At 43.9% G+C, this 22,731-nt stretch overlaps 2 protein-coding genes across 4 annotated transcripts in view; both read right to left on the bottom strand.

Moving 5' to 3' along the window:
- Positions 1-3,211: 3,211 nt before the first annotated feature.
- On the bottom strand, positions 3,212-5,262 carry LOC148015850 (thaumatin-like protein). The gene is made up of 4 exons (XM_087664826.1): positions 5,128-5,262; positions 4,007-4,668; positions 3,755-3,848; positions 3,212-3,262 (listed from the first exon to the last, which is right to left on the bottom strand). The coding sequence occupies exons 1-4, from the start codon at positions 5,260-5,262 to the stop codon at positions 3,212-3,214; spliced, it is 942 nt and encodes a 313-aa protein (XP_087520952.1).
- The window catches only part of LOC148015849 (uncharacterized), a 68,396-nt gene continuing 50,069 nt past the window's right edge, over positions 4,405-22,731 (bottom strand). Inside the window, exons 9-12 of one of the 3 annotated variants that reach the window (XM_087663582.1) lie at positions 7,194-7,268; positions 6,971-7,051; positions 5,039-6,802; positions 4,405-4,729 (exon numbers count right to left, since the gene is read on the bottom strand). In XM_087663582.1, the coding sequence (XP_087519708.1) occupies positions 6,407-6,802; positions 6,971-7,051; positions 7,194-7,268 (552 nt within the window). In that variant the 3' untranslated portion in view covers positions 4,405-4,729; positions 5,039-6,406. Of the gene's footprint in view, positions 4,730-5,038; positions 6,875-6,970; positions 7,052-7,193; positions 7,269-22,731 lie in introns of all 3 variants that reach the window. The other 2 variants (XM_087663581.1, XM_087663583.1) reach the window with 2 other exon arrangements.

Below are 22,731 nucleotides of genomic sequence, written 5' to 3'. Positions count from 1 at the left end.
ATAGTCCCCAAACCCCTCAACGTGTAAAACTGCTCCATTATTTTGTTGTTGAATAACACTGTGTATATTAGTGAGGTTAAAAAAGTCTTGATAGACCCTAATCAACCCCTAATCAGCCTGTAATCTTGGCTTTTAATCTACCTCTAATTAGTATCAAATCTTATCTTCTATTCCATCCAAAATATTCTCTCTCTCTCTCTCTCTCTCTCTCTCTCTCTACTAAAATTCATCAAGGAAACCCTAAACACATTCATACCGAAGCTTGGCTAGTGGAAAACAATAACATCATCTTATCTTCTGCCCTAATTTACTATCTGTCACTCTATCACTTATTTTCTTTGTTCATCTCACACAGTCCTCTCTGTCCCCCCCCCCTTCTCCCCTCCTCTCTCTCTCTCTCTCTCTCCCTCCCTCTCTCTCTCTCTATGAATTGATGCTTAAGGACTGAACAATGACTGTGAAGAATAATAACATCACAGAGATTAAAAAAATAAAGATATCTCCATTATCACTTGAAGATGGAGATTTCTTACTGCATATTTTTGAAGAGGAAGATGGCTTGTAGCAGGGTAGAGTGTGTTGTAGATAGAGATTATTTGATTTCAACAAATGGTATCAAAACTACTCCTCAATGCTGCTTCAGAAGAACTCGTATGCAAGAAACCATATTCTGGAGGGAAAGAGAAGAATACACAAAATTTGGGACAAAACTAGAGCTTTTTGAGAGAATGAAAAAATGCCAATAAATAGATATATACTTATCCAAAAAAGATGAAAATTTACAAGGAAAATCTTGAGTCAAAAAAGTGTCTTTGGGTAAAAAATAATCTTAAAATATAATGTGTACGTCATTTTATATCGTTTTTTAACTTGTGCCCTTTTAAGAAGCGAGAATGAGAATGATTCTAATATATTTTAATGTTGAAAAGTCATGAGGACATTAAAGAGTCATGTATCAATGATTGGCTCAATTTTTAGAAAAAATAAAATTGTATTTTTTTAGTTATGAGAATTTTGAGAAAAAGTGAACTTATCTTGCAGTTTGGAAATAAAATAATAAGTAAAATCTATTGAAAATACAAATACGAGATTTACTTGATTGTAGAAGATCTCTTTCTATAATATTATTTTGGAATCTCTTTTTAGAAAGAGAGAGGTAAGAAAAACCCCTTAAGGGACAAAAAAGGGAGTCCATATTTCTCCTAATGGTCACGACAATGAAAGGTCAAGAACCATAATAACAAAAAGTTGTAACAAGTCCTAGGGCTTCACAATACAAAATTTTTAAAAAAAAACATAATACATTTAAAAATTTTCAAGTCTCCATAAAAATTGTTTTTATGTTAGCATGTATGAGTTTCTTCCACTTTAACAAACACACTAGATAGCATTTCTAGTAGCCCAAAGAAAAAAGACCAATCAAAACCTAATAGGTGTCAAGAAAGGGAGGTATTTTGCCACAAGAGTTGAAAAGTAAACTATAGTAATGGCATCAGTAATGTGGGACAATCAATCTTCCGACCAATCAAAGGGCAAATTCAAGCCATTCAATAGGTTACTCATTGTTTATTAAAAGGGAGAGTAATAAAACTCTAACAATACATTCTTCATAGAGAAAATTACAATATGCAACACCCAAGGTTATGCAAAAGTCAAACAAATAAGCAAAATATCTTCTCCTTATTCATTGAGTCTTGGACATCTAAGGTAGCATTTCTCTAAGGGTGCCTCAAGTTCTCTTATCCCTACAATGAGAACCTATAAAATACTAGCTTATTTCCTAATAATCATCAAGATTTGGAGAGAGAGCCACATATTATTTGAAGGGTGGCAAATTGGGCTAATGAAAGCCATACTCTTGCTTTCTAGCACCCAACCATGTGTGTTACATATGTCACCCTAATTGGACTAAAATGTGGTCATCATATTTAATGAGTAATTTTATAATATCCCTTTACATAATGGCAACATACCTTCCTAATCCTATCTTCGAAATTTGCATTGCACCCCTTTCCAACAATCTAGTGTGTTGTTAAAATAGTTAATACAATTTGGAACTACTGTGAAGCAAGCTTTTGACCCATGTTCTCTTATCTCCTAACCTTATCTTCGAAATTTGCATTATATCCATTTCCAACAATCTAATGTGTTGTTCCATGAATCATCGCATATGAAACGAAATAAACATAAATAATTTCACTTGCATTTTATTGTCATTCTAGATAATGATTACATCCCAAAATTATCTAGCCATTCAAATAGTTAAAATAGTTCGTACAATTTGGAACTATTGTGAAGCAAGCTTTTGACCCATGTTCTCTTATCTCCTAACAATGAATGTGCAATAAGCAAGATTTAGGTTATTTTAGCACACAAGCTTGGCAACAAGACATCCAATCAAGTATAGGACTCAAAGCACATCAATGAAAGGACATTGATAACTACAAAAACATGTCACATTTGTGCTTATGCCGGCTCTTTTAACATTGTATACAAAGCATCTCATTTGGCAAAAGTAACTAAACTACAAAGCACAATTTGTATCATTGCAACTTATTCCCTCTAATTGTTGCTATTCCATGCTAACAATGTTCATGTAGCTCTTGATATTATGAAAGGCTGTGTTAATTCAACTCCTAAAGAGGAAATCATCTTCATAGACCACCCAATTGTTTTTTCCCCTTCCATTTTGGTTTTGTTCATTAAGACCTTGACGTTAACCAAACGTTCAAAGTTTGCATATTGAGAGTTGAGACATTTAAGCCAAGTGCATACGTAAAATTCAACATTTACATTTCATTCTTGATTGACACTCTTTTTGTCGCTTGTTATAGGCTTACATATTTCAGACGGTTTAATTTATAGAGTACAATAAATGATGATATCAATCTAATCATCTATTTGCGTCTAAAGTAAATGATACGAGAACACTTATATACTTATGTCCACGTTTACTCGAGAATGAGTTTCCTTAACATTTTATGAGTTTCAAGCTCGATAGTTTAATGCAAATGAACGAGAGCCTTGGAAGTCATAGAATCTGTCACGTCTTTCTTTTCCGTTTATTTGGGTCGGTCGATCTTGACTTCATATGGTTTTGCCTCGGCCATCGTTCTCTATAGCTGGGACCAGTGGCCAGACACACCAACAACATCGAAGGGTAGACATGATGATGATGAGAGGGGAGGGAAGAAGGCGCAGGAGTGGGCTGCTACTGTCGCTTCTGGCGCTGGCGTCCCGCGCCTGAGAATTCATCAAGTTGCTACAACCCCCCCAAAAAAAGAGAGAACGAATCAGAAGCAACACACGACAGATTCTTTTTCCTTTTTAATACTTCATCAAAGGGATCGCGATTTTCGCATTGGCATGAAGGTCACGAGGATGACAACGCGTATCAGAATTTGGAAGTACAAGAGACACGCACTTTTTGCAGGCCAGCGTTTTCACGCGTCTTTAACTTTGCTTCTTCGAAATATTAGGCATATGGGTGGCGAAGACAAAACGCTCCTATCCACCAGGGCTTCAATTCAAAAGGAGTTCTACTCTTGTTCTAAATTCTATCGCATTGCCGTACTTCAAGTGTATCTCATTTCTAGCTCCTTATGGTGTCCTGAATAATATCGTATTCCTAGCTTCTTATCGACTCACTACTCACAACCCCCATCTTATTCCCCCAAGGTAGAGCACCCCCGAGCGTAAGGCACCTCGAAACCCCTCGATTGCGGTTTTGAATCTGTAACCTCCCACAACTCACACGCACACAACCAATCGGCCTGCCCTTCATTCGTAACTTCTTGTTTTCTAAACGCGCCTCCGAGGGGTTCTGTGTCCTTATATGCCACAGATTCCTATGCATGATTGCTGCGGTTATTTTCATTGGATTCAATTCCTCGTCACTTTGAAGAAAACACTAGACTAATTCCCTGATCACCTATGCATTAGCATAAGATTCCGATTGAGTATTACATTTCCATATGAGAGAGAGAGAGAGAGAGAGAGAGAGTACCTGCTAGATGATGCATCTGGGCAGAAAGTGATTAGGTAGCTTCTAATCATCCCAGAGCAATGGAAGATGCTGGTGGGGTCATCATAAGCATAGCTGTATGCGGTGGGACACGCAGCTTTGAAGAACTCAGAATACAAAGTCCGTTTGGAAGTGTTAGGGTTTGCATAGGCTCCTGCACAGCAGTATTCTGCAGACTTGAAGGCAAGGCAAGCACTCATGCATGAGACCACATCACTGGTGCTTTGCTGCACGACTCGGAGGGCAGAAGGACAGCTGGAGGTGAGGTTAGCATTGCAGCTGGCAGTCCCGCAGGGAGCCGCAATGGATGACGTGGAGCTTGCAGCGGAAGCAGATGATGTGTCCTGATGCTGGGGGGTGACAGACATTGGCAGGTTGTAGCCATCCACAAGGCTCACATCATAGTAGTCCTGGCTAGCTCCTGCCCCTTGCAGCGTGAACTCAGCTAGCGTGGCAGGTGGCTCTGCTCCAGCACCTGCACATTTCAGATGGCCACCACAGTCACCCGAGCCGCACTGCCCCTTACCTGCCGAGTCGAAGCTACAACCAGCACGCCCCCAAATGCGACCAGCCCAACCTGCCGGCACGTCTATGGTCCTGATCTCCCCGGGCTGCAGCACAAATCCACCATTTTCCAGCAGCTCCTACCCTGCATTAGATAGGATTCCAGGCCAAACTGTGAAATAAAAGCTGTCCCCATTGCTCCTGCATTGATATTTGTGAAATAAAAATTCGCCAATCAACGCATGATCACTGGATTTAAACGTTAACCGCACACTCGACCAGTAGTGTTCCTTAATCAACCGAGCGTATGCCCTTATATGTTGACCAATCAAATATACAACAGCAAAATTCTCAAAAATCAACTTTGCCATGCCAAAACGGACTGTTCTTCAAATAGGATAAAAGCAGCACTATAGTCCGCCCCTAAAATATGCAACTGATTCATCAATTCAAAACTTAAAAACATCAAAGACCATTTGTCCTTTTGGTGTAGATATTTGATTCGCTTACTTGAGTTGAGTATTGACGAAGCGAGTAGAGATCCCCAGCAGATGTACGATCGGGTACAAAGCTGCCGCCATGAGTCTTCTCCTACATACACTGTTCAGTCGCGGCACACTCACAGAGGTGATGGTGGCGAGGGGATTGGCAGAGCTGAGAGGCGAAACAGGAAAAGAAATCCCTAGAGGCGTAATATCATATGCGGGGCGATGCTCGAGAGGCCTCTGATGCATGTACAGTTATGGCCACTGAAGATTCTCAATTAACGATGATCAGGCCATTGGCAACTCCAAAGGCCGAGGCTCTACCATGCAATGACATATGGTTTTGCTGTCTTCCGCTTCTCTTCTTCACATACGAACTCATGAAAAGTCAACCGTCCAGTGAAATATCAAATACATGTCCAAATGAGTAGGTTGAAATCAAACTATAAAGCAACGTCGATAGATTGATTGGATACGTTTCAAGCCATACAGCATCAAGATTCTAAACCTGGATTTGATTTTTAAACGGACAACCTAATTACTTTCTAAACCAAGATTTGATTCCTGCACGTAATCGTCTACTCAAGAATGTGCGATTTACTGTTTGCATCAAAAATCAACCCTAGAGCACAACTTGCCTGCAAGCCCAACAATAGACACGAATTCAAGAGGATAAATCTTTTCTAAAATGGGCGAGTATTGCGAGTTATTTATTGTCAGACTGATATAAATTGATCAAATGGGGACTTTCATTCTTTATTTTCAAGTGGCAAGCAAAGGTGCGGTGAGTAAGTGGAATGTCCAAAATATATCTCTTTTATGGCACTCCTACTGGTAAACATATTCATCAATTAAATACAGCTCAACTGTACCGCCTATCCAAGCCATGAGAAGTAGGGGGGTCACAAGTGCTCGCTGAATCCTGATTGTTCAGGCATTGAGCCCATGTTAACAAAGTGGCGCCCTAAACCAAGAGGGACCTAGACTGCTCTGGCAGCAAAGTTTGTCATAGCCCTTTGCCAATGATCGGATCCGATAGCGGACCATGGCAACACAGCTTAAATCAAATTCTGGTACAGGGATAAACAGTGGCAGCATGGACACAGCTCTGAGGTGTTACCGATGTTATTCCAACCTTTCTTAGTGATTTTCAACCAAACATTCCGCTCATTTGTTGTTGCATTCATGAAAATTTTGAAGCACGTGTAAAGAGAGCAGTTGCGAAGCCCTTCACCACTGTCAAACTTTTATCTCATCTAACAGCCTCCAAATCATGGATCCCGTGCATTTCCAAAACGTGGTTCCATGTTTTCACCGAGGCAGGTATCACAAAATTCAACCACCAAAGTCTCGACAACAAATACAGTCGTGGAGATTCATCAAGGGTCACATATCATTTGCTAAAATAAGAGGTGATCAAGGACAAGTTACTCCCTAGCACCCTGCCAGCCTTTGGCTTGCCGATCTTGTTCTCTTTCCTCCTCACACTCCTCAAGGAAGACTTGACATCATGCGTATGTGCCTTTTTCAAGCTCACAACAGCTGAAGGGGCAGTTGTGTTTGCCTGACAGTAAGGTGCCTCAAACGAGAGGTGGTGTGCATGCACTCGTCGTTGCGTTGAACGACAGTCGATCTCTTCTTTTTCATCAACACCACCTGCACTTCCTTCTTTTGTACTGGTCGTGTGAGAAGCTTGTTTGATTTTGTCTACAAAAAAACTTTGCAGCCGCTTCATTGGCACCAATGTTCGCTGTGCCAGCTTCCAATCGAAGGCTATGTCCCCAAGTTTCTGAGTCAAAGCCTTTGCATTAATTATGGGTTGATCTTCCCAATCAGTGCCCCACATAAAATAAATAGGTCCCTGACATTTAAAATGGGACAGGACACTTAGGAGAGGAAGCTTCTTTTGAACGCCAATAATAGTACTAGATTCTAGAATCAATCAACAAAAGGGAACCTTGAGTTTTGGGGGCAGTTCTGTAGTTAGAAGATTCCACCATGATGACAGCTCTGCATCCGACAGCAGACGCTGACGACCCTGCATATATCAAATTGGCTCCATAAGAGCTACAGAATCACAGATATCAAAGAAACATTTCCACGACTTCCATATACAGAATCACAGATATCAAAGACACATTTCCACGACTTCCATAAAATCTAGTAAACAGCCATCTTACCTCTCGTCGATGTACACGTACATACATGAAATTTGGTTGTGTAGCGGACCATGCTATTGGTAGCCTAACTCTCTCCTGAAGAAGAACTAGTTATCCTGTCAAGAAATCTTCAACTACATACTCGCACAAAAATAATAAGCTGTACTATTTTAGCAAGCAATCCTTCAAACATTTATGACTTACCATTATTGTCCCAGGACAACTAATTTTTGTCCACTTAAATAGCATGTTTTAGATCATACGGGTAATGTTTGAGCAGCGCTGCAAGTTCAGCAAAATACTCTCGTTTGTTGCATTTCTGCTTTCTCATCCACACTTCTTTCCATCTCTGATGTAACCTCCTGCTTTTTCGTGCAACTCAGGAACTAAAAACTACAAGCTTATGACTAGCGACAATAGGGGCGATTCCAGGATGACTGTATAAGGCGCATCACAAGAAAGAAGCTCAAGTATGAGCAAGGCCAAGGCTAATATCGGCAACCAGGAAAAGCTGCTGATATTACATTTAAAACTAGCAACCGAAGGAAAAGATCTAGACCCCTTCAGAAGAGGAGTCCATGTCCGTCTCAACTTGTTAAGCAGCACTCTACGAAAATTCTCAAACAAAGAGAAACAGAGACTCACAGAATACCCTAACGGAGTACTATTCAATCCTGCTTACAATCCACAACTCTGCCTCCAGCAAGCTTCCAAAATCACACCAACAGAACACCCTAATATAGTACTATTCAATCGTGCTTAGAATCCACAACTCTGACTCCACCAAGCTTCCAAAATTACACTACCAGCCCAGAAATCATGTCTGAAGAGCTAGTCCTAGGTCAGAGTGAGATCCAAAAGACCAACTTCCACGTTCCATAATCACCAGATGACATTCAACTTCAAAAATATTGTTGATTTAGACCATAACCATGGATGTCTGAAGAGCTAGTCCTAGGTCAGAGTGAGATCCAAAAGACCAACTTTCATGTTCCATGGAATAACACCATCAGAAGTAGCAGCAAGCCTCTCATTGTACCGTTATCTGATGCAAGACCTACACTGACTCAAGCGAAGGTACCCCATCCCATTTTCGATACTAAACCCTTCATACTTCTGCCTCATGTTCTCTAACAACAAAACCAGGCACAAGGCTGTGAAAAATATACCTCCACATGCAAGTCATCCAAATAATCTACATTCCCTCCATAATGTAATACTGTGGCCAATGCAATAAGAGATTGAATCATAATCAATCCCCTTTTGTTGAGCATAAAACTTTACAATAAGCTGATCCTTGTAGCAATCAATACTACCATATATTTTGCCCTTCAACTTGTAGACCCACCTGTACTGATGGCCTTTTTGTGCTCAAGCATGTCATTCAAATCCCACGTGTCATTTTTTAGGATAAGCATGAAAAGAAGCCCCTACATGTGTCTTACTAGTAAAGGATTAGCTCATTGGGGCAACTATTATGACTTATCAATGGTTGCTCTCTCTTCAACATAGTCCCATTCAAATCCTTTCTATGAACAAATCTATCCACTACAGGCCAACAAGAGGAGAGGATTATAAAGTCTATATCCTTTACTTTCATTTTCTCTTTCCCGATAAAATGTGGCTGATTATATTACTCAAAAAAACTGATTACAACGGAGTGCTCATGCTCAACAGACTAGCTGGAGCTGATGCAAAAGTCACAAATACATCATGAATACAAGCCTCTCAAGGGGGTCTTGGGGGGATGGGAGCAAGAAGCCATGGAGGGGGGTGTATCGCCATCTGGGGCTGCCTGCCTGCATCACGAAAATAAGGTCCTGGCCACCCCAGGTATGCATGAAATGACTACGGAGTTCCTGATGAGCCCTGGACTCGCCCTGCACCTGATCCCAACGGCCGCGGAGGGAGTGGATGATAGAGGTCCAAAGCTCTGCTAAGATCGCTTGTGCTGAAAGTCTCTCTCCGCCGAAAGTCTCCTGACACCGCGCCTTCCAGATATGCCATCCACTAAGACTCCCTATGATCTCCCATACCTCGGAGCGGTCTGCTATGGGCTCCAGTACCAGACTGATGGGTAGAGCCCCCAAGCCGACCACTGCGCATGACCCTGCCTCGACAATGAATATCGTGTCCTGCATCCCGGCCTCATACAAAAGGTGACGGCCCTGGCTAACTGCCTGCCAACAGAAAGCTCCCCATGAGATATATCCAAGGCTGGGTGCTATACGGCGAAGGATGCGGCATGCTCCTTTCCACATGAGCTGCGCCTCCTCACATGACCAAAGGTCCCTTCTGCATCTAGGCAAGCCAACTTCCCACCGCTAAGCCTCCATGTGCCACCAACCATAAGAAGTACGATACCCTCCTCGGCCTCCAACTATCCCATAGGTGGCACCAGAAGGTCCGTCGGAACAGCTCCATGATGTTGTGCTCTGCCCAGTGCCTGCTACGTGACGGCGCCCAATCCATGTCCTCGTGCATCAGTACGTGTCTGCCAATCCTAGCAATGTATTCCAGGAACCTCAGTGGCTTCTTGGCGACTGCCGTGGCCGGCCATAGCCACTCTTCTGGATTCCACTCCAGCTCATCAAGTGGTCTACCCTCCCAAATCCAAAGGCACCACTCCCTAAGCTCCTTCCAAAAAACATAGGGGTCCAGTCGCCATGTCTTCCCCTGAAGGCTCACCACACGAATCCTCCTCCACAAAAGGGCAACTAACCCCTCATCTTGCTGCCCTCTGTCAAGAGCCAAATGGGCCCCTCCAGAACAGTGAAGAAAGTCCCCTGCGGGGCGCCACCCTCTCTACCTACCACTTGTAGGGCGATGCCTGCTGGTGAGAACCTAGCGGCCCATACCTCCCCAACCTCTATCGGCACTCGTATTGGGGGAGCAAGCCACTCCAAAGATATTGCTGCATCTATCTCTCTTCGCCTCAACTCCACTCCTCTCTGGCAGCCTGATACTCACTGCAGCACCTCCTCGTTCGCCATCCTGTACACCTCCCTTCATGTCCTGATGGTACAAGCCGGGCTGGCCTCCCAACCAGCCCATTGGATGTGGGGGCCCTCGCCAATCTGTGCCCCTTCTCGATCTTTGACCTGGGGATTCCAGATCACCGGCTAACGGTCTATCTCCTCCTGGCAACCTAGGGGGCTCTGGATTAGAGCCTTACGGAGGCCCTGCAAGACGCGGAGTAAGCTGCGTAGGAAAGGTGATCTAGGGGGATGATCTAGGCTAACGTGAAGATCCATCTCAGGGACAGTCTCCATTCACCGCCAAGCCTCGGTCTACAATCCTAAAGACCCTCTTGCAATAGGACCTTTGAGGTCTGCCCTCTCGATATGAGGCCGCGTACAACTAGCTTGCCCAAGAGGGCCATACTCTGAAACTCCAGGTCTATAATCCCGAGCCCTCCCTCAGACCGATGTCGTATGATGGTCGCCCACGCCACCTTGGCCCGCGAATCACTACAGCTGTCAGACCCGGACCAAAGGAAGTTCTGCACTAGGCGGCGAAGCTGCACTACGCAAGACGAGAAGCACCAACACGAGGCGATGTACCAAGCCGTCGCTAGGAGGACCTGGTTAACCACCAAGGCTCAACCGGCTACTAAGAGACTAGCCGCACTCCAATAGGTCAACTTCCTACGAATAGAATCGAGAACTCGAAGAAACTGCTGGGCGAGAGTGATGTCGAGTCCCACCTGGAATCCTAGGTACCGGACGGCCTGCCCTCTGCTCATTCATCTAAATCCAAGGTGGACGTCCCACTCTGTGCTAGAGTCCGGATCTGTGAGGAAACCAACCGACTTTTGCCAATTGATTTTCACTCCCGCTGCTGAACAAAACACCTCAAGAGCCGGCCTCACTCTCCAACATCAACTCATCCTCCTCTATGTAGAGTGTTGTATCGTCTGCATACTCTGAGTCTAGCAACACAGTCTCCTCTCTCACTGGAAGTCGGAGGCCACGTAAACCGCTCACACGGGACCTGAGGAAGTGAGACATCATCTCTGCAAAGAGTAGAAACAAGTACGGGGCTAGGGGGCAGCCCTACCGGACCGATCTCTCTAGTTGAAACTCCTCCCCGCGCCTACCACCTATGAGAACCCTGCTAGTGGCCGATCTGTAAAGTGCGGAGACCCTGCGAAACCAAGCCTGTGGAAAACCCAACCTCGCCATGGTGCCCTCTAGGAAATCCTAGTCCACCCTATCATAAGCTCTCTCGAAATCCAAGAGAAGTACGGCTAGTCTCTACCCACTGTGCTAAGCCCACTCCGTCGCCTCAAAGAAGGTAAATACATTGTCTAGGATACTCCTATCCTGGACAAAGCCTGTCTATGTGTCATGGATGATGTTTGGCAGCACGGGGCATTGTTGCCTACCAATCATCTTTGCCAATGCCTTGTAGGCCACTGACAATAAGGTGATCGATCTCCACTAGGAAAGCTCCAATCGATCTCCCCCTTTGGAAAGAAGACTGATAAGGCCTGCCGAAAGGCTCCCCGGCATCTGTTCTGAAGTGAAAATCTCCTGGAAGGCCATCAGTAGGGGGTCCTTCACCACTTCCCAGTAGGTAGTAAAGAAGGCCTTGGAGAGGCTATCCTCTCCCAGGCATTTCTGCCCGTCCTATGTATGGAAAGCCTATTTTAGATCCGTCTCTGTGAAGGGGGCTAGGAGGGAGTGTCCCATCTCTATGACGAGGGACGGGAGGTGATCCCAGACCTGCTGCCCACATTGTTGTCCTCTAGCTGAGGCTGTCTCCTGCTGGAGAAGGCGACATAGTAGTCAGCGGCAATCTCCATCACCTCATCTTGACTAGAGCGAGTCCTCCCATACTGATCTTGGAGGCTGTGTATCTGCTCTCCTAAGGTGCGAGACTGGTGCACCTGGAAAAACTCCCTGCACATTATATTCACCTTCCATGCCCAGAAAGGTGCTGAGATGCAGAAAGAAACTCTAAACGCCTGTCCTCTAGGCGTGTAATGGTTGCTTGCACTCGCACCTCCTGTGCATGGAGGGTGGGATCCCCTGGTGCCTCCTGTAGTAATCTTTGCATGGCTGCGAAGTCCTGCCGGAGTGCTCTCTGCTCTTCCTAGCTCTGTTGCCTGACCTGTATGGCTGCCTCTTGGCAGATTGTGTTCGATTCGGCTAGGAGCTCTGCAACCTTCTCTGCGATCCGGTCCTCCTGCCCCATTCCCTAGTCTAAAGCTGCTCTATATGTCTCGTTACCTCCTCCCTCCTATAGATCGAGTCAGGGATCTGACAGGATCGTGTGTCTAGGGCAGATGCTAGGGGATCTAGTGTCAGAAGAACCGGGCAATGATCAAACAATGTGGTGCCCGCCAATTGCCCGATCTGGCCTCCACGAGAGCCTCCCCACTCTCCCACATAAAATCCGTCCAACCGCTCCAGCAAGACTCCACCTAGCTGCGTGTATCCCTAAGAGAAGTCCAACAACCTCTCCCTCCTGTGGAAAGCAGGGTCTCTCTAGGCATCGCGTGCACCTACTGCCAGTAGAAATACCTCCCATGCCTCTTGCTCCTCCCCGGCCATGCCCTGGTAGTTTTTGCCTCTACCCTATTGGTCCTCCAACACCTCCAGGTTGTTAAAGTCTCCTCCAACGATCCAGGAGTCCACCTCTGGGAGTCCCTCCGTGATCTCCACCTAGAACCTGCTACATGCCCTAACCTCCGTAGGGGAATAGACATTGAGGACACCCAGACACGAGTCCCCAATGTCTAGTCTGATCCATAAAACCCTCCCTGCCACTATCGCACCGTGATCTCGTACACAGGCGGTGAGACTCGGGCCGATGGAGGTGCATACACCTCCACTCCTGCCATGGTCACCTATGGCGTGCTCCCAGTAAGTACGGAAGCTGCCCGGGAGTATCTTTCCTACCCGCTCGGCGTGGGTGGGTGTGAGCTTGTGCTCCTGTAGAAGTAGGATGTCGATCCGTCCGACAAGGGCAGGCTACAGCTCCTACCGAGCAATCAACTTTCTAGAACTACGTGCCCCACTGTAGTGGAGACTTCACATTCCATGATGCAAGGTGTAAGCTCATGGGGAAACCTGTGACTGACCAAATAGGTATCTATTCGATGTGAAAGCCGCTGATGAGGAGAAGAAACTATGAGGCATGCAAGTGCGCTTTGCTGCAGGTCTGGATGGTGAACTCCAATCCCCCACGGTGGCCCTCACTCGAACCATAGAGGTGATAGATGCTCCAGGTGGTACTATCAATGCATCTATCAGCCATACTGAGAGTCGTAACTCTGTACACTGGTAGAAACGGGCCGCCTGTACCAGGGGCCACTCGATCACATCCCACAGAGCTTTCCACTGTGGAGGGGCTCAAAAGATGATGCTCAAGTGCGGGACCTCAGCACCAGCCCACCAGTTAATGTCCATCATGTAGCCGGGCCACTGCTGCACGAACATTGCTAGTCGTTCGTCTCCCATCCACTCGGAGATGTGGTCCTCCACCTGACTCTTCAACTCCTCTATCCGTGTTGTCGTCCAAACCCCTGAGTGGAAGGACTAAAAGAAAAAGGCGTATTTTGGTCTAGCCGGTGGTGCTAGTAGATTGACCTTGCCCCTCCTTGACTTGCGAACCACGAAGATCCCCGCCTCTAGAGGTAGTGGGAACTCTTCGCGCTCCGCAACTCTCAAGTGGAACCATGGGCCACTGCGGAAGAACTCCTATCGCAACAGCTGTGCCTATCTCGGAACAGTGTGACGGGCGACAGGGGCAGATGAGTTGGTGGCTATGTGGGAGGGGGAGAAACTGTTGGTGCGAGGAGGATGTAGGCGTGTATGGCTCATCACCTCCTGTGAGAGGAGGGGGGTGGTTTTGGGGGGGATCACCAGAACCGAGGGCGGATCGGGGAGGGGTGCTCAACAGAGGAGGTGGTGGGGGGAAAGAAGATCGAGGGATGGTGGGATGGTCAGAGGTACATGGCAGGGGGGGCATGGGCTCACGTCAGTGGGGGGGGGGGGGGGGGGGGGGGGGGGGCATGGGCTCACGTCAGTGAGGAGGGTATGGAAGGTGGAAGGGTGGGTGTTGCAAGTGTGGGCTCTCAGGTGAGATAATCTGCGGTGCGAGTGGTGGATGTGGGAGGCTACGGCCCTGCCGGGTGAGGCGGGCAAGGGGGGTGCGGAGTGCTCAGCCGAGGGGGCTCGCTCGCCCTCTTGCTCTCTACTGTCAAGGCTGTGTCTGCGGAGCTGGCTACGGCCCCCCCTTCCGTCTCCCTCTCTATCGTCTCTGGATCCGTGTAAAGCCGTCAGCATCCACCTGTGGGCCTGTCGACGGAGCCGCCTTGGCTCCGAAGAGTGTACAGTTTGCTGCCTAATGCCCAAAGTCATAGCAGCACAAGCACTGCCCTAGTTGCCCGGTCACAGTGACCTGCTGCCTAAAAGAGTGACCTCCAACCAATATCTCCAAGAACTTGGGTATACTATGTGTCTTTCAAGGCCACTCGTACCTTGGAGACTCCTGCAGCTGTCGCAGCATCCGCGAAGGAGGCAAGGAGAACTCTGCCGAAGAGCCGACCAAAGTCCTCCACTAGCTAGCGGTACTCTACCGCCAGTTCGGGAAAAAGTAAAGTGACTGGGTATCTGAGCAAACTGTTGTGGAGCTCAAATGACTCCACTGTGAAGCCGCTGTACTAAGGGACCATGTGAATGACCCCCGTTGTGGAGGCCCATGAAGATCCCGAGCAAGCTCTCCACTAACTCCCGAGCTGCGTCCGCGGAGGTGAGACGAACCATGAAGATCCCACGGCCCATGAGGATTGCCTCCACGATCTGCGTTGTGCCAATGCACACCGTGGAGTGGAGTCAATCCCAAAGCTGGGCCCTAGTTGGAGAGTATCCTACTACTTGACCGAAATTCGTTGTTTCTTTAAGCTCCAGCTCAGTGGCGCAGACAGCCAAGAGCTGTTGCTCAGAGAGGACATCGCACAAGGTGTTTGACTGGGGAGCACTCGCAGAATGCACCAACGTCTGACCAGAGGTTTCCATTGCGCCTGCCTACTAAGAACCTACCAAACACACTGTTGTACTACCGGGGGAGGGGGGAGGATTGCTGCAAATGGAGGGAGCAATCGGGGGAGGGGACGAGGGTGATAGAGACACCGGGCGCTACGGATGACATTGTGGGAGGCGTGTAGGCATATGGCCGCAGGGTGAATGAGACGGGAGAGAACGCGGGAGACATATCAGGGGGGGGGGGGGGGGGGGAGACCCAGGCATGTGGCCAACGTGTGGCCGATACCAAGGCGTGGAGGTGATCAAGGCGAGGAGGAGGTTCCAAAGCGGGGAGGATGTACCTCCCTTTTACTTTCATTAAGGTGCCCCACAATAACATGTTTCATAGTCTTGTCATCCGAATTTTTGCATTTCTTTTATAGCACAAGAACATAAGCCAAGTATCCAAAAACACCCAGATATGCAACAAAAATCTTCCTATCATAACAAGCCTCACATGGCACGATTGTCTACAAAGCCTCTATTAGACACTTGTTCAGTATATAATTACACACATTATTGCTTGCAACCACAAAATATGAGGAATACAAAATACTTCTTGCCTTTCATCTTTTTAGCCTTGTCTTTTCAAAACATGACAATATCCAATCACACTCTACAAAATCTAATGTATGTCTATGGCAATCAGCTACCCTTATTTATTTCTCTTGAGACCTTTGAGGTGCTCGCTTGACCTTTTGATAGGCTACATTCATATTATCCACATATCTATCAGCTTCAAAGATCTTATCCTTTGTATGCAAGATTGGTGGAACGTTCTTTCCACACTCCACAATCTCAAAGGGAGCCTTACCAATGCAACTATGCACCATATTGTTGTATGCAAACTCAACCAATGGTAAAAATTATTCCCACTACATCTTATACTCAAAAACATAGCATCTCAACAAATCCAAGACTATAGAATTTTCATTCTATGATTGTCCAATTTATATCCGGCGGATGAAAGGACGACGAAAATTGTCGCTTGGTACCCAGGTTTTCAAACAATGCCTTCCAAATTATAAAAGCTGTAAGTGGTACCCATGTTTTCAAACAATCCCTTCCAAAACAAACTACTCATTCGAGGATCTCAATCACTAATGATCAACTTTGCCATGCCATGGTACTCAAAGAACTAATGTATAAAACTGTGCGTCATATGATTAACCTTCACTACAAGGAAATGCAAGCATAGCGACTACCATTTTCGACGCAATTAGACGGTGTCGCTATATGCATCGCTATAGCAACACATATAGCAAAGGCGTTCTGGGAAAAAGAAAGTGTCAAATCTTAAGCGTGGCATTTTACAAGTTTGTAAACAAGCAAGAGTGAGAGAGCAAAAGAGAGAGAGGAATGTGGAGAGTACGTTGGAGCAAGAGAAGTGTGCAGATGAGTGAGTGAGAGTGAAAAGAGAGAGTACGATCTGATTCGGGTGTACATACAAATGTGTTGGTACACAGAATAAAATGTATTTATACTTAGGGCACGTAAGGATGCTTTCACACGTACAATATTATACACGTGTACAATACACAGAGGTGAATAAAGGATCTTTTGTGAGGTGTCCGCCAGGCTCATTCCAAGGCAAACATTTTTCTAGTCCATCAGTAAGTTTTCCAAATGATGCCACTTGGCGCTCCCTTGGAACATCAACGGGATTTGTCACTTAGACCCCACTGAGTCTACATCGCAATGGAAGTGTCCCGGCCAAACCCACTAGGATCGACCTAAATTTTCGGGTTCCTAAAATCAAACAGGTCTCCTAACAGCAACTAGCGTCAATAATTTCGAGTTCCCACTTCTAGAGGATTACTTAATCTTAAGCAGACTTGCCATTGTACTTAGTTCAAAGAGAATGGAAGATGGAGAGGAGTGCAGTAAGTCATCCCTCCTGCCCATAAGGCAAAATCCCATTCCAACCCCCTAAAACAATGCAAGTTGGTTCTACCTAACGACTAGTTGGTCAATTTATTGTCTTTCTATTTCTATCATTAATTTAGAAAAGCTCCCAGCTAATCGGGACCACTCTACCATTGGACGGACCCGTTGGGGATTATGCCCACCCACTTTCCTTTGATGACAGAATCATCTTTAGTTTTTTAATTACCTACAACACATTTATTGAAACATATACAACTAGCTTCCTTAATTAGTCTGTTAAATTACAAGTTTCTTCACGTAATTTATCTCACAAACACGCATACAATTTAAACAACACTTCAGAAAAACAAATTTCTTTATTATATTGAAAGTTTATTACAATTTTCATCTTTTCGATCTTGCGGAAGATATACAGAACCCCACAAGGGTATTCTACCCACCAAGTTTCCATCCTTGTAAGTAGTATTTAGGGTTCCAAGATTCCATCCTGGGTCACGAAGAGGCTCGTCAAATTCTAGGAGTAATGCGAATTTACGGCCAAAGCCCCTCCTGGCACCAACATTTCCTATTACCAAAGGCTATCTCCACAGACAGACCTTTCGCTACAAAGCCGGTCTAAGCCTCTCGAAGCAATGACCATGACCCCCTTGAAGTAGGGTCTCGCAGCTAGCTTGGGGGTAGCCTAGTGCGATCTTTCCTTTTATCATATTTATCGATGTTTTTAATCAGAGATCTAGATTCTAGTAAACACAAATAATCCTTTCAAACAATGACAATCACGCTATCCTACAGCTCACAACTTCCATAGCCAAGGTAAACCTTATTCTAAAGTAGCCTTACATTCTAATGAGGATTCTCCTCCCCGTAAAGAAGTATTGAGTACATCTCTTACAACATATTAAGCAAGACATGAATTTTCCATTTGAGGCTAACTTACCCAACATAAGCAAATTTCCTTTAGAAAGAATATTACGACAATAATTTAAGAGATGATTTATAAGACCCTTAAATAGACATTCACTTTTTATAACAACGTTAATCAACCTTAACCTTGTCGCGTTGACAATATATTGAGTTATTTATTAATCTCAACCGTGCATATAGTCTTTCACTCATTTTGTGCAACATCCTCCTGCAACTATTTCCATCATGATCTTATGAATTATAATCTTGATTAATCTAACTGCAAATCATAAGTAGCAGTTAACCATTTATGTGTATATTAATATGCTCTCTAGATAAAATTATCAATTCGTGTAAGTGAAAAATATGAAAGCTAATATTTTATATAAAATTTCGATAAAACCTTATTATTTTATGTGACGATATGAAAATAATAGCCTATTTTTGAAACGTGAATAACTTGGTTTGACACAACGACATTGAGAATTTCGTCTTTGCTTGCACTTGCATTCGCCATACCCGATATTCTATTAGTAGTGGCAACTCCCATATCTCCGGCAATACCTGTTGGTGGTTCTCATAGTCTTTCCAGCTCGTTGCTTAGGAGCCATCATTCGCAAGTGGATCGAGAGATAAAGAAGGAATGAATTTGGAATGGAAGAGCATAAGAGAAGATGGCTTAGTCGAAGACAGAGCAAGAGGGGTTGAGCTAACTCTCTTTCTCGCAACCTCTTGGGATAACTCTCCCTCCCTCCCTCTCTCTCTCTAGCTCTGTCTCGAAGCCTCTTGGAGGGGTATTCTTCTATCTCCCTCTCGTAGCCTCTCGAGGTCTCCTTGTGCCTCTCTAAACTACTCCCCATGCCTCTTATTTATGGCTAAATTAGAGAAGAATGATTGTGGCTAAAAAGAAGAGCTCTTTATGGAGGAAATCTTGGCAAAATCGGCAATCTAAAACTTCTAAGATGCAATGTGATACTCAAAGCACAAATCTGATTGTTCCATTGGCTCCGAAAGGGAGATAAAACCCCATGACACCTGTTCTAAAATCTTCCAAATCTCTCCTTATTCGGTGTTGTTTATTGCATGTAAACTGCGATCGCAACGTGCACGATTTCGCCAATCCTTCTTTTTTACATTAAATCTCTAAAATTGGCTAAAAAGACCACTTGCTTTTTTTACATGACACCCTGTTCTAGAAGTTTCCATAGCTTTTTAGGATATTTACAATAGATAATATCGGAAATATCAAAAATATGCTAGTTTTGTCCAAAAATCTAGTATGTTTGGACCATCCATACTATACACACTGACACTAATGACTAATATGGCTCATAACTCTCGTTCACGTGGTAACTTTCATAATAGATGGCTACAATCCTTGTCAATCCAAAAAAAATGTCGAGTTACAATCCTTAGATTTTTTTTTAACAATTAGTTAGTTTTTACTTTAGTTAGTCTTTAGTTAGTAACCTTACTAACTTACTAATTGACTAACTTACTTTCGAACTAACCAACTAACTTTTATTGCGTGAAAGTATTACATCCTTCTCATCTTAGAGAAATTAAGATGTCCTCATCTCAAGAGAAACCGTGAGTATTGTTCATAAAGAACATTCCCATCTATCCATGTCGCATCTTCTTCAAGATAATCCTTCCACTAGACAAGGTATTCTCTAAGGGTTCTACTCCTCAATTTTCTCTCCCTTACATCAATTACTCTGTCAGGTTGTAGCTCAAGGACTCCTTGGCTAGGTACTACAACTTGTTGATCATCAAAGATATGGTTAGGATTAGCTACGTATACTTTCAATAAGCTAACATGAAATACATTGTGGATTTTTATATTCTCAAGGAGTTGTATCTTGTAAGCGCTTGGTCCTAAGTACTTGAGAACCTTATAGAGTCTACAATATCTTGGACTTAGCTTCTTAAATTCTTCTAAAGACAAAGAACTCTTCTTTTGATAGACATGGACGAAGACCATGTCTCCTTTGAAGATTCATTCTTGCCTTTTCAGATCAACGTACGCCTTTTGTGGTCCTTGGCAGCTTGAATATCTTGTCTGATTATCTTGATTTGATCATCCATTTCTTCTAATATTTTTCTTGAAGCTTCTATCCTTAGACTGAACTGGAGTCATCTGAATACTTCGATGATAGAAGACATTATAAGAAAATTCCACTAAGGGTAGATACTAAATCCACCTTTTAGGTTCCTTGCTACAATATGCATGCAAAATATCCTCAATTATTTGATTAACTCGTTATGTCTGCCCATCAATTTGTGGATGATAAGCAATGCTGAAACAAAGTTAGGTCCCAATGGTTTCAAATAAACTCTTCCAAAAGTGTGATGTGAAAAGAGAATCACGATCACTGATGATCCTTTTAGATAACCTATGTAATCTAAAAATCTCTTTTATAAAAATTCTTACAATATCTGAAGCTTTGTAATTGGTTTTTTCTGGAATAAGATGAGCGACCTTTGTTAGCATGTCTACTATTACCATTATTGAGTTATATCCTCCTTACACAAAAGGTGACCCAACTACAAAGTCCATGCTAATAAACTCCCATTTCATCTGGGGAATGTCAAGTTGCTGGAGTTTTCCTAGTAACTTGACACGTTCAGATTTTACCCTTTGGAAATTTAGACATTCAATGATATACTTAAGTACATCACCCTTGAGTCTTTGCTAATAATAGCTTTTCCTAACAGCATTAAGAGTTATTGCATATCAGGTGTCCTGAAAAAGGAGAGTCATATGCTTCCCAAAGTATCCTTCTCTTGAGAGTCTGACTTGAATAAATGCATAGTCTCATTCTGAAATAAACAAGTCCTTCGTCTTCATCTATGAAGAATTCTTGATACTTAGTCTTGAGTTTGGAATCTTGTTCTTTATTTTGAACTTTCCAAAACAATTGTTAATAGTCTAGGTCCTTATTTGCTTCATCCTTAGTCAACATCCTTAGTCAACTCGATGATAGGATCAGTTGGCATTGATACCATTGTAGCCAAAGTTTATGCCCTACATGGTTCTTCAGCGATAAAAGCATTAAGGAAGGCTTTACAACTAAAGGAATCTGCTACTACATTTTCTTTATCAAATCTGAACTTAATTTCAAAGTAATACTCCTGCAAAATTTCGATCCACTGTCCTTGCCTCATATTAAGATCAAGTTGAGTAAAAATCCACTTAAGACTTTTATGATCTGTGACTAAGAAAAACTTATTTCCAAGCAAGTAATGTCTCCATAATTTGAGAGCGTGAATCACAGCTAACTCCAGGTCGTGAGTAGCATATCTCTTTTCATGGGCTTTCAATTTTCTCGGAGAGTAAGCTACAGGATCTTCCTACATTAGTACATATCCCAATGCAAGAGAGTTGGCATCTGTGACAACTTCAAATTTCTTGCTTAAGCCGGGTAGCCTTAAGATAGGAGCAATTATCAAACTATGCTTTAGTTGTTCAAAGCTAAATAGTTCAATTGACATCCAGATAATGGCAACTTGCTTTTTTAGTAGGTCTGTAAGAGGTGCTGCAATTTGGGCATAGTTACTGATAAATATCCTATACCATCCTATTAGACCCAAAAAGCTTCTCACTTCCTTGATAGTGGTTGGGGGTGGCCAATCTTGAACATCTTTGACCTTAGCAAGATCTATTTTTCTCAATGATGCCATTATTTAAGGACTTGTTTGAGAGCGGTTGCAAATGTGAACGGCGGTTTTAAGTGCCTCTCCCCAAAATTCACGAGGGAGATTAGCAATGGGCAGCATGCACCGCACTCTTTCACATAAAGTCCTATTGTATCTTTCAACCACCCCATTTAAGGCCTATAAGGTTTTCTTTTTCAACAAATAAATCCAAATCTTCCTGGAACAATCATCAATAAAAGAGACAAAATATGCAACACCACCCAACGATTTCACGGGCATACCACATACATCAAAATGCACCAAGTCCAAGACATTCAACTTACGAGAAACATCAAAGTAAAAGGAATTTTTCATTTGCTTTCCAAACTGACAATCATTACAAAAATCAAGTTTAGAGCCTTTTCCATCAACCCTCTTCAAAGAGATAAGGACATCAAGTCCTTTCTGGCTCATATGGCCTAATCTCTTGTGCCACAATTCCAAACGACAGCCAATTTCAGCAATTGCAAGAAACTTGCCATTCAAAGCTTTACAGTGCAGACAATACAAAGTGCCCTTCTTGGTTCCTTTTGCAATCAACATGGAACCCTTTTTCAATTTCCACAAACCACCACCAAACAAAGTAGTGTAACCATGCAAGTCAAGCTATCCAACAGATAGTAAACTCTTCTTGATGTGCCAGGTACATATATGACATCTTTCAACACTAGCTCTTGCCCATTATCCAAAGACAAGTATACAGTGCCTATCCCATCAATGCTGCAAGCATGGTTATTTCCAAGATATACTTTTCCATAGCTGCTTGCATTGAGCATAGCAAAACACTCCAAGCAAGGAGTTACATGGAAAGAGGCACCAAGTCTACAATCCAAGTCTAAGTGACACCATCATCGACTGACAAAAGTGCATCTATCACATCAGCCTTGGTAATTTGCATATCCTGCATGTGGTATACAAGGGCATCATAATCTACTGCACATAATACATTAGCCTCTGCATCCGAGAGCTCCTCTATGACTACAGTGGAGGCCAAATTGGCATTTTCCTTGCCTTTGGCTCCCTCAGACACATCTGTC

This window comes from Lygodium microphyllum, chromosome 23, assembly GCF_053477565.2.
Source record: "Lygodium microphyllum isolate KBCC chromosome 23, Lygodium_microphyllum_v1.1.10, whole genome shotgun sequence".
NCBI classification, from domain to species: domain Eukaryota; kingdom Viridiplantae; phylum Streptophyta; class Polypodiopsida; order Schizaeales; family Lygodiaceae; genus Lygodium; species Lygodium microphyllum.
The sequence above is the reverse complement of the archived record's forward strand: the minus strand, read 5'-3'. Positions and strand labels throughout refer to the sequence as shown.